The following is a 17,367-nucleotide window of genomic DNA, read 5'->3' as shown; positions in this document are numbered from 1 at the left end:
GCCAAGGGGAAGTGTATGTATCCTGCAGATCAATGCATGGCTGTGCAAATTATGTCACCAGCAGGGCTTTGGTTTTTTTGAACATGGAATGTTGCTCCAAGAATTGATAGGAAGAGATGGCATCCACCTGACAAAGAGAGGGAAAAGCATTTTTACAGATAGGCTCACAGTATCCTTGTGAGGAGGGCTTCAAACTAGATTCACTGGGGGATGGAGACCAAAGCCCCAAGTTATGTGGGTGACTTGGAGGAAGCACAACCAGGAGGAGACAACAAGGGAGGCCTTCTTATTCTTCCTGAGAAAGTAGGGCAATTGGCTAGTTACCTCAGGTGTCTGCACACAAATGCACAGGGCCTGGAAAACAAGCACAAAGAATTGGAAGTCTTTGCACAGTCACAGAGCTATGATGTGACTGGAATAACAGAGACTTGGTGGGAGTTCGCAGGACTGGAACACTGTTATGGATGGGTCTAAACTGTTCAGGAAGGACAGGCAGGGGAGAAGAGGAAGAGGAGGAGTTAAGTTGTATGTAAAAGAGCAGTAGAATTGCTCAGTGCTCTAGTATGAAACTGGAGAAAGGCCTGTTGAAAGTCTCTGGGCTAGGGTTAGAAGGGACAGCAACAAAGGTGATGTCATGGTGGGTGTGTAGTAAAGACCACCAGACCAGGAGGATAAGGTGGATGAGGCTTTCTTCAAACAGCAAGCAGAAGTTGCCCAATCACAGTCCTTGGTTCTCCTTAGGGACTTCAATTACCCTGACATTTGCTGGGAGAGCAATATAACAGTGCAGAAGTAATCCAGGAAGTTTTTGGAGAGTGTTGGGGACAACTTCCTGGTGCAAGTGTTGGAGAGGCCAACTAGGGGCCATGCTCTTCTTGACCTGCTGCTCACAAACTGGAAAGTACTGATGAGAAATGTAGAAATGGGTGGCAACTTGGGCAGTGGCAGCCATGAAATGATGGAGCTCCGGATCTTGAAGAAAGGAAGGAGAGCAACAGAGTCTGCTTCAGAAAAGCAGACTTCAACTCATGTAGGGAACTGATGTGCCAGTCTGAGGGGAGAAGGAGTCCAGAAGAGCTGGTTGTACTTTAAAGAAACCTTACTGAAAGTGCAGGAACAAATCATCCTGATGTGCAGGAAGACTAGCAAGTATGACAGAAGATCAGATTAACTTAGCAGGGAACTTTTCAGTGAGCTAAAACACAAAAAGGAAGCTAAAAGAAGAGGAAACTTGGAAAAACGACTAGGGAGGAGAGTAAAAGTATTGCTTGGGCATGCAGGGATAAATTCAGGAAGGCCAAAGCACAGCCGGAGTTGCAGCTAGCAAAGGAAGTGAAGGCTACCAGGAAGGGTTCTACAAGTATGTCAGCAACAAGAGGAAGATCAGGGATAAGTGAAAGCCTTTTTGAATGGGGAAGGCAACCTAGTGACAGATGTTGCAGAAAAGGTTGAAGTACTCAATGCCTTTTTTTACCTCAGTGTTCACAGGCAAGGTCAACTCCCAGACTATTGCACCTGGCAGCACAGTTTGGGGAGGGTGTGGGCAGCAAACAGTGGTGAAAGAATACGCTTAGTACCATTAAGAAAAGTTGGATGTGTACAGGTCCATGCAGCTGGATGTGATGCACCTGAGGGTGCTGAGGGAGTTGGCTGATGTGATTGCAGAGCCACTTGCTATTATTGAAAACTCATGGTAACTGGGAGAGGTCCCAATCTTTAGTGCCCATCTTTAAGAAAGGGAAGAAGGAGGAACTGGGGAACTACAGGCTGGTCAGCTGAATCCATGGAAAATCATGAAGCAGATCCTCAAGGAATCCATTTCCAAGCACTTGGAGGAGAAAAAAGTGATTAGGAACAGTCAGCATGGATTCACCAGACGCAAATCACACCTGATGAACCTGATTGCCTTCTATTATGAGATGATTGGATCTGTGGATGTGGGGAGTGCAGTGGATGGGATCCGCCTTGACTTTAGCGAGGCTTTTGATACAGTCTTCCACAACATTCTTGCAAGCAAGCTAAGGAAGTACGGGCTGGATGAACGGATTGTAAGGTGGATAGAAAACTGGATGAGTAGCTTGGTGTCTACTTGGCATCTGGTCTACTTAGCAGGGGTCAGTCCTGGGACCAATTTTGTTCAATATTGTCATCAAAGACCTGGAAGATGGGATGGTTTACAGATGGCACCAACCTGAGGGGAATAGTAGATACACTGGAGGGTAGGGCTAGAATTCAGAGAGACCTAGACAAATTAGAGGATTGGGCCAAAAGAAACCTCATGAGATTCAATAAGGACAAATGCAAAGTCCTGCACTTAGGAAGGAACAATCCCATGCAGTTAATGTGAACAATACAGGAGGTAATGTGAACAATAAGCTGAATATGAGCACCCTTGTTGTGAAGGCTAATAGCATATAGGGCTGCATTAGTAGATGCGTTGCCAGCCAATCAAGGGAATTGATTATTTCCCTCTATTCTGCACTGGTGAGGCCACATCTGGAGTACTGTGTCCAGTTTTGGGCCCCCCACTACAGAAAGGATGAAGACAAATTGGAGAGAATCCAGTGGAGGACAATAAAAATAGTTAGGGGGCTGAGGAATAGGATTTCTGAGGAGAGGGTGAAGGAACTGGGTTTATTTAGTCCACAGAAGAGAAGACTCAGGGAGGGTTTAATAGTACCCTTCAACGACCTGAGCAGGGGTTCCAAAGAGGATGGAGCTAGACTGTTCTTAGTGGTGGCACATGACAGACCAAGGGGCAATGGTTTCAAGTTGCAGCAAGGGAAGTTTAGGTTATATATTGGGAAAGTCTCTCTCACTAAGAGGGGTGTAAAGCACTGAAACAGGTTGTGGAGAGGTTGTGGAATCTCCATCCTTGGAGGTTTTTAAGACCCAGCTAGACAAAGCCTTGGCTGGGATATAATGGGGGATGGCCTTGCTCTGAGCAGGGAGTTGGATTAGATGACCTCCTGAGGTTCCTTCCAACCCTAATTTTCTAAGACTGCATGACTAAGCCCCAGGTTCTTGATCACTTGTTTAAATTCCCAGGTATAAAGTGCCTGTGGAAGTGCAAGTTGGGGAGCCGGGAACTCTGCTCCCCAGCTTCATGTATCATTTCACGGTATGGTGTACAGGCAGCTGGGGAGCCAGGTTCCCAGGTTCCAGCTTCCCAGCTTCCAGGTTCCCAGCTGTCCGCACTCCACACCATGGGCACTGGCACATAGGGAGCTTTAAAGAATGGGCCTGCAGCTGTCCTTTTTAAAATTCCCTGACCCCTCAGACCTAGACAGTGGGTGGAGGCTCCCTGGTCTCTGCCTCCCAGCACCAAGGGAACTTTAAAGACCATGCTGATGCAGCTTCCCCATCGAGGACTTTAAACCATATGTCCAGCAGCTCTGGCTGGGCTGCTGGGGATCAACAGCTCCTGGCAAGATTTTAAATCCTCTGCAGGCCCTTCAGCTCCCTGCCCTCCTCCCCATAGCCTCTATCCCTCTCACTGGGAAGCCCAGCCAGAGCTACAAGGTGTGGGGGTTTTGATAATCAGCTGATTGCCAGCCAGGCCAGGTCAGTCCCAGTCTAGAACTGGGTTATCCCAGATGGGACCAACAATCAGTTGATTGTCAGCTCACTGCACTAGGGACTTGAATTGGATAGGCCAGCAATCAGCTGATTGTCAGCCCTGGCCTCAAACCACATCAGAGCTGATTCCAGTCAGCGCCTGGTGTGGTGCCAGGGCAAAAATGACAATCTTTGGCTACATCTGCGGGCACTTCTCTTTCAGGGATGCCAGGCCTCCCTGCACTGAGAAGTAGTAATGATGTGATATGGATCTGGTCCCTTATCTATAATCAGGCTTCCTGCCATACTTGTTTGACATAGAAGGAAGTGTGATTGCTGGGATTGAGGATCACATCCCATTGCACCATTAAATGAACATGTGCCAGGGCCTTAATTTAGTTTTTGTTCTAAGTGTGTCCATTATGTGTGAACAGGTCATATTGTAGGTTGTACTATATATTGAAACAGGATCAGGACAGGTTGGTAGGACTTGCAAAGTACAAGAAAACATTTCCTACCATGAGTTTAAGATCCACAAAGCTAATGGTGGTGCAGTTAAATAGCTCAGGAGGCAGCCAGCCTTTCTCACTGTTACAGTGCCGAACTGCATTCCCTAAAGTAAACCAAACAAAGGGTTAAATAGGTTTGCAACTGTTCTGTATGAACCAGAAAGAGCATTTGTTACAAAACTAGCCTTTTAGTTTCAAATTGCTTAAAGAAAAGCAGGTAACCTACCTTGCAAGCAGGCATTCATTCCTTTGCTTCCTGCGAATTAAACCATTTTCTGATATTTGTGAAGCATCGTCCAGCAATAGTTTGTGTTTTACTTCCACATTTCTGCCTAGGCTCTCTCACTCTAGCTGCCTTAGAATCTTTTGGTGAATTAAGCAATTTGTATTTAGAAAATCTGATAAAGGGTCTACAATTATTAATTTTTTAAGATGAAAAAATCATCTATTCTACCCATGGATGGAATATATGAGCTCCTTCAGGTTTGCCTCCTGGAAAAATATTACCTGGGCTTCCTAACATTGGAACACTGGCTATGCTATGACTATGCAAAGATAATAGAGGACATTACAATAAATGTAATATCCCTTTGTCTATTTATGAATTGTTTCCAAGCACCTTACTATTTTAATTTATTCATTATCTGAAATTATTTGCTAAATAATTTCCATCAGTGATTCTCACTTGGTAAAGTCTCCACAAACAGTTAAATGTATTTGAATTAACTAATTAGCTTTGGCTGGATACATAATCTTGTGATACTGTTTATGTGCCCTTACTGGGTGGCGTAACACAGCATCAGGTTTCCAGCCTGAATGCCTATACTTGTTTTCCACTGATATTCTGAAATACTTACGTAAAATCTGCTATATCCACAAACATCTACCTGTTAACTCATTTGTTATTATATAATCAGCAAGTAACTACAAGAGTATGTATAGAGTTGGAAAAAAATATTTACCAATGTTTTAATAACAGTTAAATTAAAAAAAATTCAATTTATATCCCATGCTGTACTCAAAACTAGAGACTCTGGCTACTGAACTTTGTCAAACTGAGGAGTTACTGATCACACTCACTGGTACTATCTTCAAAAGTTTTATAATCATTTACAATTCTACTTGGACACTGGTCACAGCAGGCAAAAGTTGGAAAGCATACAAATTAGATATATTTTTCCCTCAACAAACTTCTTCATAAACTATATGAGCATAAACTATGAGCATAAACTATTTGTAGCCTACAGGTGGCCACTGCAGTATTCTCAGAGATATTTCCAAGAAACCCGCATATGAACAGGTTTTGGAGCTGACTGTCCAGGTGCCCTCCTTTTCCCACTTCTCTTCATCAGTAAAAATTCTTTAAGAAAATGTTCACACTTCCCAATTGAAAATATTTTTCTATATCAAGAAACAGACTTTACTGGAAAGAAGCATTAGAGCACTATCTAATTTTCACACAAAGTTTTCATATATTGTCAGCCCAACTAGTGAACTACTTTTTATGAGGAAGATGCAGTCATGCCTTTATGCGTAAGAGAATACAAACACTAGGAATCTAAATGGTCCAAAAAGGTAACATAGTATTGGGAAAAAGTAGTTATATTCTGCCTAAAAGTTAATTAGAAGAACGCTAGTACAGCAAGATTCATATAAATAGGATTCCATATTTATCTCTAGCAAGTGAGTTACCTCACTAAAGGTCACATGCCCTAAAAGTTACACCTATAATGATTAGTTTATAGAGTGAACAGAAAGTGAACAGACTAAGTTTGTTTGCAGATAGAGTTTTAGCCTCTCTTCTTATTGCATTTGTTTCTTTACAGTATTTTAATATTCTGTCTTTTATTTGTTAACATGAATGTGTTTTAATTAATTCTTGAGATGGGAATTATATCTAAATAAACCCTTGAGTTTCTGATATCTGTACACTATAATGTAATCTCTAGGTTTTATCAATAACTTCTCTCTATGTATACACATGCTCTTTCACTCTTTTCCCCACACCAGACCAGCAGATAAGCATGTTAATATTCTACCCAGTGCAACTTACCCATTGAACCCTTGGGACATGGCACAGCAGCTGGCTGTCCAAACTTAGTCTGAGGCCACCAAATGCCAGCTTCAAATGCTTTGGGACATCCATTATAAATCACTGTGGCAAAAACAGAAATGGTGCAGTTTTTTCAGCAATGTAAAAATCACACAAGTCAGCAAGATAACGCAGTTACAGATGCAGAAATAATTTATCTGCAGCTGGAAGTTTACTGAAATCACCAACAACTCCCATATGGAGCCATGATATTTTTTTTCTCTGTGTAGGAGTGTTCCCTACACTTTAACTGATGATCTGCTCCTTGCTCAGTGGAGGCACCTACAGGTGCACTTTACTGTGGAGCTGACTAATTAGCTCTACAGTAAAGTGTCAACATCTATACAGGCAGCATTATTTGATGGGAATAAATTAATTAACTCTACCATGGGATATTACTGCCTGATGCAAGTATGTCCTGTGATGGAGTTATTTACTTTGCCGCAATGCACAGGTAGATGGTGACTGGGGCACAAGGGTGCAACTATGCAGGAGCTGCCTGCCGGCTAGCCCTGCACGGTTACATCCTTGTGCCCCAGCCAGCCCCTCTGCAGCATGCTGAGCCACAGCAGAGCAGTTCCGGGTAGGCAGGCCAACCCCTGGGGGGCTGCGCTGCCCTGGCTCAGTGTGCTGTGGTCCTGGACACACATGTATATGTTGCACCCAGGAGCAATAAACTCTGGCGTGAACTGTGCTGGAGTTTACTACATTGCATTAATAACATGTGTAGATGCACCCAGTGGTGGGATCAAAGACCAAGGAAGATTCATTGTGAATATATGACTCTGGATGTCAGACCAGAACAGATTGCTCCCTTAACTGCTCCCTTATTCTGAGCAAGAATTTCTAATTTACACTATCTTGACACAGTTGTGAGACTGCGACCACCAAATCTTTTTTCTGCTGGGGAAGAGGGGGAAGGAGGGGACATGCAAAATCATTTTAAATCACTGTTCTTGTGGCTTTGCATCCAGGCCAGCAGAGGGCACTCTAAGTGTGATGCAACCTTAGCAAGGATAAATGGCAGCAGGTATGAAGGACTTTTTGCACAGCAGCACAAAATCATATTGAACTGGCAGTTGACTTGCATTTCTATGTTCCAGTGACAGCAGGATTAGAATGTTTTGCTGTTTTTTCCCTTAGGTAGAACTATTCCAATCTGGCATGAATTAAATTAAATAAACCTCAGTGAATTCTCTTTCATTTCTATAAGCAACAGCACGCCAGTAGATAAAAGAGAAGCATATTAGCAGTAGCTGATGGATGGAGTGGGCAGTACCTTCACAGCCCCTCGTGGTAACCTCAGCAAAAGGATTGTCACAACGGTTGCACTGTCGCCCAATCACTCCAGGTTTACAGGGACACTGTCCTGTCTCCATGTCACAAGAGCGTGTATAGGAGCCAGAAGGGAAGCAATCACATGGATAGCAAGTGTCACTGATCTGTGGCCTATAGTAGTTTGCCTGGAAAAATAGAGATAATTTTAATGACAGCATATAGTATTTTAATGATGCTATACGTTACAACATCATATGTCTTACCTCTTAGTCCTTCTTCATAAGCTCATGCATCTGCACTGAAGAATTATTGTGTGCCCAGTTACTGCCTTGTACAGTTACACTATTACTAACACTAAGACTTCCTTTTCATTGGCAGTGGTTCCTTCTAATATCTAGTAGTGCCATAGTCTTAATTAAGTTTTTGTCCTCATTGAAGCCTCATTGAAAAATATATATATTGATCACTACTCTGTTAAAGAAGCAGGAATATTAACATTTTATAAGGTGCAATTAACTGTGTAAATGTAGGGGCCCAGATTCTTAAATATGAATGTATAAAAGCCAGGTCCTAGCTTCTGGAATGGAAAAGTCCCAGGGGCTCTTGGACTCAAAAGCTGTAAGTGAAGAGAATTCCTACTGAAGCCAAGAACAGTTCTTCATGCAGAGTATTTGCAGAATCTACACAGGGGCATGAAAAAATGAGTGCCATTTACGTGCCAGGAGGGGAAGAATTGTTCCCAGATTTTCCAACTCCACCTTCCTTCTGTGCTGGAGCAGAGAATGTGTGCGTGCATACCCACTAGATAGTCGACTGGTGCAAAACACTGTTGTATTTACACCAGTGCTGTAAAACATTGTACAAAACACTGATGTACTACTATTCACCATGGTTTGGCCATTATATACTAGAAATATTATTGTTGAATTTTCAAAGAAATGCCAATGAGGAGAGGAGAGCACCACATCTCTCTCTCGCAGTCTTGTGTTTGCTGGACTGGCATAGCTGACAACATCAGAGTGAAAAATTGGCTGCATCTTTATGGCAGCAGTCTGGCTGTTTTGGGCTGCAGGGGCTGCTGATTCAGGCCAACAGCTGGACCTGTGGCCAAAGCTCTGGTCTATATTAACTATCATACACTTAGTGGTTTTGGTCCATAAATACAGACATGACATTTCTGGTTTTCTCTGTCCTGCTGACTGTATTCTAATATAAAATGTATCAAGCAGCAATTGAGTTTTTTGTACTGCCTTACTTAGGTTTCATGCAGGGGATCCTATAAAACCAATAATAATGTATTCCATTCACTGTCCTGCATGGTTTTGATGCAAAATTGACGTAAGTAGCAGATTACCAGCAGAGTCAAACTGAATTAAACGTAGCAACGGCTATAGGTCCTGCTGTCATAAGGGAAGCTTTCACAAATGAAGTACTGGGCAAGTTACACCAGGCTGAATCAGAAGTAATATGACTGAAGTCAGTGGAGTTACAGTCTTGTAAGACCTGTGTGAATCAGATCTAAACTCTGTCCTCAGCTGTGTATACACAAGTCCTTATTAGCTTCATAGAGTTGTATCCAAGGAAATATTTTTTCTCTAAAGCTTACTGAGTAAAGCTCATTGTTGTGTAGTAACTCAGTAGCAGGCATGTCCACTATTTTGTTCTGCTCTAGTAGATAGACATTTTGCTGGCCTCCTGCCTGGGGAAGTACATTTTAACCAGCTAGTTTAGTTACTTCACTTGCTATTCTGTTTGCCATATAATAAATGTAATAACTAAAATTCTTTCGAGACAGTGCCAGAGCCTGGTCTCACAAAGTCAGGATCTGGTCCTTTATCCTGTCCATGTTGTTTGCCAGTTATAAATGTGAATAAGAGCAGCTGTATAATCAGAAAAATACCAGATTTCAGGCATAATTAGGTATGTCCTAGATATGATACAAAGCAGAATATACAGGAATTTATATTTTATTTATCACTATTCTGCCATTTTTAACCCAAAGATAATTTCCATTAAACACAGGTTTCTTTTTCTTACCTTACAGTGGCACTCTCCATTTGTCTTATTGCAGTCAGGATCAAATCCCTTATTGGTCTCGCAGTTACATGGACCACAAATAGGATTCCCCCACCATCCTCGGGGGCAAGGCAAGTCAATTCTATAAAAGAAAATCAAAGGGAAAGTAGCTTCTTTTCAACTTAGTTCTGAAAAGAAGAGAAAAAAAGGCATGGGGCCAAATTCTGCTCCTGCATCAGATTAGAACGAGTATAATTTGCCCCAATACAGAAGATAATATTCAGTACATGTAAGCACATATAATAAACACAGAAAGAGCCTTTGTTCTGCAGAGAACTAGCAAGATCACTTCTCAAGTGTGGGCTGGACCCAGTTCCTCTGACTAATGCCTGAGGGACAACACTCCCCCATTCTATGAATGGCAACAACAAGTAAATGACTCTCCACCCTACAAGCTTATTTATGGAAAGACACACTGCTTGCAGTCTATGCCAGAGAGCATGTGAATTCCACTGCTTGCTCTAACTGCAGGGCTAATGTGTGGAAAGAGGAAATGATACATTACACACGGTGTGTTAATGGACTATGGCAGGAGTCTGCCTAAAAGGGTGCTGAATACAGTTCTAATCCAGACAACAAAGATGAATTTGAAAACACCCTAGCCAACACAAGGTTGCATACATATAAATCACATACACAAAACTGCCACAACAGGGAAGGTTAAGGGTTAGAGTTTTCAAGAGGAGGACATTCAACACTGTTAGGTGACACCTAAACAACAGTGACAACAGGATGAGGTAGTCAAAACCACCCTACATGGGGCCCTCTCATTTTCCAGGGACTACAAATGACCTGTATTACATTCAAATAGGACAAAGTAACACCTGGCAGACAAAAGGAAAGAGCTGGGTACCTGATTCAGTGGGCTTATTACCAGATGGAGGGTAATAAACTCCTGCCAAAGACCAGGAGTTCAGTGAAGTTCTCCAGGAAGAGAATTGAGCTCTCCTAAGCCTGACAGGAACAGAGCTGAAATCTTTTGCAGTGCTTAGGAGCTCTCCAGGAGCAGGGACTGTTATGAGACCTCAAATAATAAGGGGAATTGGAAACAAAAACAGAGACTGTTGCCTTATGCTGACTGAAGGACTAGAGGGAATGGGGATGACCAAGACTTCGAACAGGGAAAATCCTTCTCTTACTTGTTCTCACAGTACTGCCCATAATAGCTTTGTCCACATTCACAGGTGTAACCGTGGGATGAGCTGGGTTTATGGACACAGGTGGAGACATGCTCACATGGGTTCAGGTTACATACGTCAACACAGTCCCTCCCAAAGTACCCTGAGGAGACAAGGTTATAAAATTACAGCAACTGCTGTAATTTATGATTAGCATGTTTCAAAAAGACCATCTATTTTAAGCTTATACACTTAATAACATGTCTTCCATAATCAGTAGATTTCCCCTAAGATACTGTCAAGAAAGATACCTTTTTTCCTTGCAGTGAGCAGTTAATGGGCTGGCCTTTTCCACAGCTTGCAAACACTTTTTGAGCAACCATGGATTAGCAGCTTCTGAGACTTTTCTTAGGGCATGGGTTATAAACAGCTTTATATTCTTTCTCTGCATGTACAGTGGGTGACTGAACCTATTTGGGGCTCACACTTCAAAATTAAGACTAACAACAAGAAAAGTTCAAAACGTCCCTACTGGGACTTGGGGGTGTAAACCAGAAATCTTACAGTAGAGAAGGGCTGGTAGGAAAAAAAAGATGAGAACACAAGGAGGCTCTGTAGGGCAGGGACCCTCTTTTTGTTCCATCTAAGGCTCCTAGGTGCTAGTTATGCTAACAGCATGAAGTTAAAAAACAGTATCAAAGGCCTTGGCTGTGTAACCAATGCCAGGAACAGTTCTAACTCTCTCCGTATCACACTCAGTTTTCATTCACGCTCCATTACCTGGGTCGCAGATACAGGAATAGCTATCCCAGTCATCACTGCAGTAGCTGTGCTGGGGACACGGATTGGAATCACAAGGGTTGTCTACTTCACAGCCTTCCTTTACATTGATCTTCACTGCCTGTTTCATATTGAGTGTAGCCACATTTGTAGATGTCTCCCCCATTCTTACACCCTTGAGTACAGAAAAACAATAATTTCAACTCAGAAACTTCCTTTCAGTTACAGCAGTCCAGGTATTGAATATGTATCACTAACTTCCTTAATCTTCTGAGTTTTTTAAAGAAATGTGATCTGCTTAGTCAGAAGCCAGATTTTTTTTCTTTAAGTGTTGGTCTTTGATCTGCACTATGAGGCCAAAAATGATATTTCCCAAGACAAAAGAGACTGGATTCCTAACTGAGAAGTCAAAATTGTGGTACTTGGATATTTTAAGAATTCCAGTCATGCAGGATAACAAGAACTCAGGGGAAATAAGGATCAGATATGTAAGGATCTATCATTTTAGAAGTGAAAACTTGACTACTAATTTTTTTTTTTACTTCTTACCTGCATACAGCCATAAAAGCCCTGCTGCACAGATACTTGATCTCCCGAGATACCTCCAACAATGATGCTTTTCATTTTTAGTCCAGGCAGCTGATTTCCAATTTGCACTGTACTCTATTAAAGATTGAGAAAGAAAAAGCATAGTAGATTGGATGATAAAGCAGTGGTCATTTTAACATCAAGAACTACTGTCCTATTCTTACCACATTGCACTGAATCAAAAAATAAGTATGAGTGAACTACAACAGGAAAAAACAGATTGGTGAAATGAAGATCTTTTAATGTAAACTTGATTTTCATATAGGTATATTAAAAAATATAATTTCATTGGGTGCAGTGGGCCTGGACCAAAGGTAAGTCACAAAAGATATCGGCCTGCATAGGGTAGCCACAGTAGGGTATTTGGTCACAGTCCTGTTCCCAGAACCCTGCTTTTTAAAAACTTTCAGTTATGCTGTTATGATGTTGCCTTACCTGGTACATCCCATAGTCCAAAGACATGACTGCCAGGTACTTGATGTCTTTTCCGTCTTTAGCGCTCTTCAGCTCTATTAACAAATGATGCCATTCACCATCACTGACTCGTGACTGCATCATTTTCAAACTAGCAACCTGATTCAGGCCATTGTACACGTCAAATTGTACATAGTTGTTCAGTATCTATTGGAAATAAATATCACCTGTATTCACTGTTGAAATATTCATGTATGAGGACAAGCAATAAATGCTTTCTAAAGACTGTGGTAGCAAGAAAAATGCTACAGTCGTAACACCTCCCAACACCTCCCAACTTTAGAAATTCTATTTCTGTTTGTGCTGAGGAAGGCAAAAAGACAGAAAAAATAATACGAATTATAAGTTACAAATCCAGAGTGAAATCCTCAACTATGCTAAAACAGAACTCAGCGTATGAGGGAGAAGATGCTAAACCACCATTCTAAAACAGTGAAATTAGCACTTTTTATAATTAGCTTTAATGGATATGCATGCCTGATTTTCTGCCTTACTTAGGGAAAGAGGCAGTACCTGTGACTGGTCCACCTGACAGATATCACTAGCAGAATACTAGCTCTGAGTGTGTTCTTGGGTTTGGACAGTTTATGTTAATGTGTACATATAAATATTAAGTTTTTTTATTTAATAAAATCATCTTGCCATACAAAACTTTTCAATTTTAGAATCAGCAAAGGTAGTAAGGTAATGAATCTATTAATATTTGATGGTATGTATGATACCATAAATGAGGTAGATTAAGATAAATATTTGTTTAAACCTGTAAGAGAAATTTGGGGAAAATTTCCTGAATTCTGTGATCTTCTATGCTGTCACATTCTTACCTGGATGTTGATCTTGGATGCAGTTCCTGCATTAGCTTGCATTAACATGCCATTAACTTTTCGGGTCCTGAACATAAGTCCAATGTACCACGGTACAGAAATAGTAATATCAAGGTCACTCCAAACGATAATGCTCTCACCACTGAAACGCTGGGGAGAAGGCATTACTGTAAATCAAGAGACAAGAGACAAAACATTTTATATCTTTTAACACAAAGATTAGAAGTAAATAATGTTTCGTCCCAGAGACTTCTCATCAGCAAAAGGGACCATCTTTATTGATTGCGTTAGAAAAAGCAACACATCCTGACGTCAATAGGGCTGGTTGCCTTGTCTATACAATAGGGAAAAAAATGTCCATTGTTTTATATTGTGAGCAACTGATCAACTATCTTAAATAATACAATTATCCCTACTATAATATAATTTCCCAACTGCTACCCATGCTGTAACTGTCACATTGTTATCTCAGTTATTTTCTGCTGTAAGTCTTGGAAAGAGAAAGTGGTATCTCAGACACTGTTATGTACTAACTGTTGCCAAAGACTGGCTTCAAAACAGTGACCACTGGACTATGCTTACAATAAAAAAAATGAAGTTAGATCATAACACAATTAGGTTTGGAGTATTCTTGCATAATCATTTCCCTTGGCACGATAAAAGCTAAGCTTACTGTTTACTTGATTTTAATTAATTTGCGGATTATTAAGTGAGGCTGTTTTTTTGCAGAATCACCGACAGGCCTATATTGTTGCCAGTTGCTTCAGGTATGTGGAGGCTGGAAGCTGCAAGTGAGAGAGGAACAGTGGAAAAAAGCCTGGTCACACTTAGTTCACCCTCCTTTTCAGCATCCCCTTCCTGCCACTGTGTGACGTACAATACCGGGCAAGATGGACCTACAGTCTGACCCAGTAATGATAGTTTATATGTTCTTATGTGAATAAGAGAACACTTCTATACCAACTCCTTAAACACTAAGGCATCTACCACAAGATCCTACTCTATAATCAGAGAGAGGCGTTTTTGGAGAGCAAAACTGAATACCTGTATTAATATCATTTTTGGTGTGGAGTTGGTGAACAAAGCAGATCCTATGAGAATAATTTGCCACAGTAGCTTCCACTATATTGCTGACTGCTTGAATCTAATTAAGAGATTAACAGAAAAGAAATAGCTCTGAGGCAATAGGAAATGTTTAATTAATTTTAAATCCTCCAGGGCCAGGATGGTGAGCTGTCTGAACTTCCCAGCCTTTAGGGCAGAGAGTATGTTCTTATGATATTACCAAAATATCTGCCCTTCCTGAACAGGAGTGAGTGCTATAGAGGCAAGGAAGGCAAGGTTCTTTGAATAAATCCAATATCTTTTATCAGAACACCTAAAAGTGAGGCAGGAAAAAGCCCAAGTGTTGCCCTACCCTCTGATTGTGAGCAAATGAATTTTTACATTGGCTCCTGTTATTCGCCTTCAAGAAGAACAGACAGGGCAAATTCCCTGGTCAAAGCCTCACAGTCTTCACATGAATGTAACTCCTTCACATGAATGTACATGGTAGTTTTTGTATGTGGAATTCAGGTCCTTAAGGTGGCTGCTCTACCATGCATGCTGGTAGAAGATACAAAGTAAGCTCCAGAGTGCTAGTACTTGTAGTACTTAAGAAGCTGTTGCTTTTTTAAAAACACACTAATCTAATTGGTTGTGCCTCTTTTTTAACACCCAAGATTCCCAGGATTCTACAACATTACAATGTTGTCCCTCAACACAGGCAGATATGAAATGGAACTGAAAAAGACCTCATACTGCGTTCTTATCTTCAAAAAACTAGAGCTCCATAGGTCATTACTGTCATGCTCATGGGACTTAATCTTCCCTTGCATATAGCCATTCCCTCCCTCACTGCTCTTCTCCCCCAATGTCCCACCCAGGGCAGGCAGCTTTACAATGCAATCAGAACTCCAAGGCTAGGGACAGACATTCAAAAAGCCTGAGCCTGAATTGATTCAACCTTTGCAGTGGGGCTAACCTGGCTAGGCTAAATGACTGTACAGACATCTCAGAAACGCAGGCACATGGCTGCAGTGGCTCAGGTTAAAAGTGAGGGGGCATCCCTTCCATAACACTGAGCTGAGGCGGGGTGTGGCCAGACCCCTGCTGGGTGCTTTGATTAGCTCAGCAGGGAATTTATAACAGTGTTTATCACCCCATTAAGAAAACAACTAAGGGACATTACCTGCTATCTCTTGATTCTACCTGTTGATTCAGCACAGACCATAGCCAGCATGTGGGCTGCTAGCTAATACACAGACACCTCTCTGCAAGGCAGAGGAGAGAGGGGAATTAGCTGGGAGTGGTGTATGTATGGCGGGCTGGGGGGGAGAAGTGAGCAGCCTGCAGTCCCTGCCAGAGCTGCAGCCAGGGAAAGAGGGGAGGGGCCAGCCCTGTTGTGAAGCAGAGAGCCCGGCCAGCCCAGAGTGGATGCTAGGATGCTGGGGGAGTCTGATTCATCTTAAACCAGCTAGGGGACTGGGACAGACATTGCATAAACTGGTTTGATCCAAATCAGTTAAGTTTGATACTACACTACTGGTTTATCTCAAGCCAGTTTCAGCCATTTTAAACTGGTTTATGTGCACTGAACATCTGTTTTGTTACAGGTTTAAATCTGTTTCTGATCACTTAAACCAGTTTATGTATAATGTCTGTCCCTAGTTCAAGAGACCCCAGCCAGTAGAAAGGGGGAGAACATCAAATTCTTGGCGCACTTCTTGTTTGCGGTCAGAACCACCTGCATTGTAGTGCTGTGCAAATTGCCACAGAATCCACTCTACCTATCTGTTCCTACAGAGTTGTTTGGTTTCATTTTTAAAATAAATACTGTCTCTAGCCCTCCAGTTTATGAGACTAGCCCAGGTAATGTGAACGATATAATTACTGCCTGACCCTGTAAACAGCCTGAAACAACTGGTCTGAGGGATTTTCTATTTACCTAACTGAGAAGCTAATGCTGTAATGTAAACATTTTTAACTTTTCACTACCAATCATTTTAGCAGACACTTCCAGGTGTATTATTGTCCAGCACAAACCCCAAACTGCCTGTGAGAGACAACTGTCGCAGTTGTCAAATGCCTCTAACTTTTTCCTCCCCAGCTTTCAAAGGCTCCAGAATATCCTTGACTTCTACAATCCAGTACACAATAAGCTGTGATAGTTGCACAGTAACCTATCAGTACACAATAATCTGTGACATTCTGAAAATGTGGGTGGGGAATGTAACCAATACATAAGCTACTTTTCTGATATTTTAATTTCAATGTCTCATCTGCCTAACTAAAGTTTCTCAGAAACTAATTATAAACCAATTCTGGAGAAAATGGGGGTTTTATCTATTGGTGGCAGATAGAAATGAGTTGCTAACATTCCTTTTAAATTTTCATTCAGGGAGTTAAAGAAGGGTTTCTTCTTTCATTTACCTTTTATCTCCTTTTGATCCTTGGGGTACTTATCACTATTTGGTGTCATTAGTTATTATTGGTATTATGGTAGTGCCTAGAGGAGCCCATGAGAACTGGAGGTTCCATGCTGAGAGCACCATACAAGGACACAGAGAAAAATGGCCCAGGTCCTTACCACTTTACAGGCAAACTGGACAAATTCTTGGCCTAAGCAAAGTCCTTATTACATTGGTTCTCTGTGGGCACATCTACATGAAATGCTAGGCTGCCATAGCAATGAGCTACAGCAACATAGCATTAGCAGACGTGAACTGTGACGCTGAAGTTACTGTGAAGTAGCAACAAGCTCATTGCTACTGCGCAGTAGGGTCAGAAACAAGCCATACACTGCCAGGACTGCACAGTAACAGCAGTTACTTGCGCAGCAGGGTGCATGTTTAGACACTTCCAGTGAGGTGGAAACAGAGGCAATTTTAACAAAAGGACTGTTCAAAACACATCTGCCAGCTAATCCCAACTAGGATTTAACATTAATGTGAAGATTTTCAAAGCCTGCTTGCTGTTAGGTTCAGAAGGTATATATAGGCACTTATACAAGTGGTTTGAATTTAAAAAAT

General features: G+C 41.7%; 1 protein-coding gene across 1 annotated transcript in view; it reads right to left on the bottom strand.

Annotated features, from left to right (window-relative positions):
- CELSR1 (cadherin EGF LAG seven-pass G-type receptor 1) overlaps positions 1 to 17,367 on the bottom strand; it is a 257,147-nt gene that overhangs the window by 41,312 nt on the left and 198,468 nt on the right. The window contains exons 9-17 of the mRNA XM_019543514.1: positions 13,298 to 13,464; positions 12,435 to 12,620; positions 11,961 to 12,074; positions 11,412 to 11,586; positions 10,653 to 10,794; positions 9,475 to 9,595; positions 7,439 to 7,622; positions 6,121 to 6,222; positions 4,077 to 4,171 (exon numbers count right to left, since the gene is read on the bottom strand). Coding sequence (XP_019399059.1) covers positions 4,077 to 4,171; positions 6,121 to 6,222; positions 7,439 to 7,622; positions 9,475 to 9,595; positions 10,653 to 10,794; positions 11,412 to 11,586; positions 11,961 to 12,074; positions 12,435 to 12,620; positions 13,298 to 13,464 — 1,286 coding nt within the window. The remainder of the gene's footprint in view (positions 1 to 4,076; positions 4,172 to 6,120; positions 6,223 to 7,438; positions 7,623 to 9,474; positions 9,596 to 10,652; positions 10,795 to 11,411; positions 11,587 to 11,960; positions 12,075 to 12,434; positions 12,621 to 13,297; positions 13,465 to 17,367) is intronic.

Source organism: Crocodylus porosus, unplaced genomic scaffold (genome assembly GCF_001723895.1).
Source record: "Crocodylus porosus isolate Cpor-Errol unplaced genomic scaffold, CroPor_comp1, whole genome shotgun sequence".
Lineage (NCBI taxonomy): Eukaryota > Metazoa > Chordata > Crocodylia > Crocodylidae > Crocodylus > Crocodylus porosus.
This window is presented reverse-complemented; position numbering and strand designations above follow the sequence as displayed.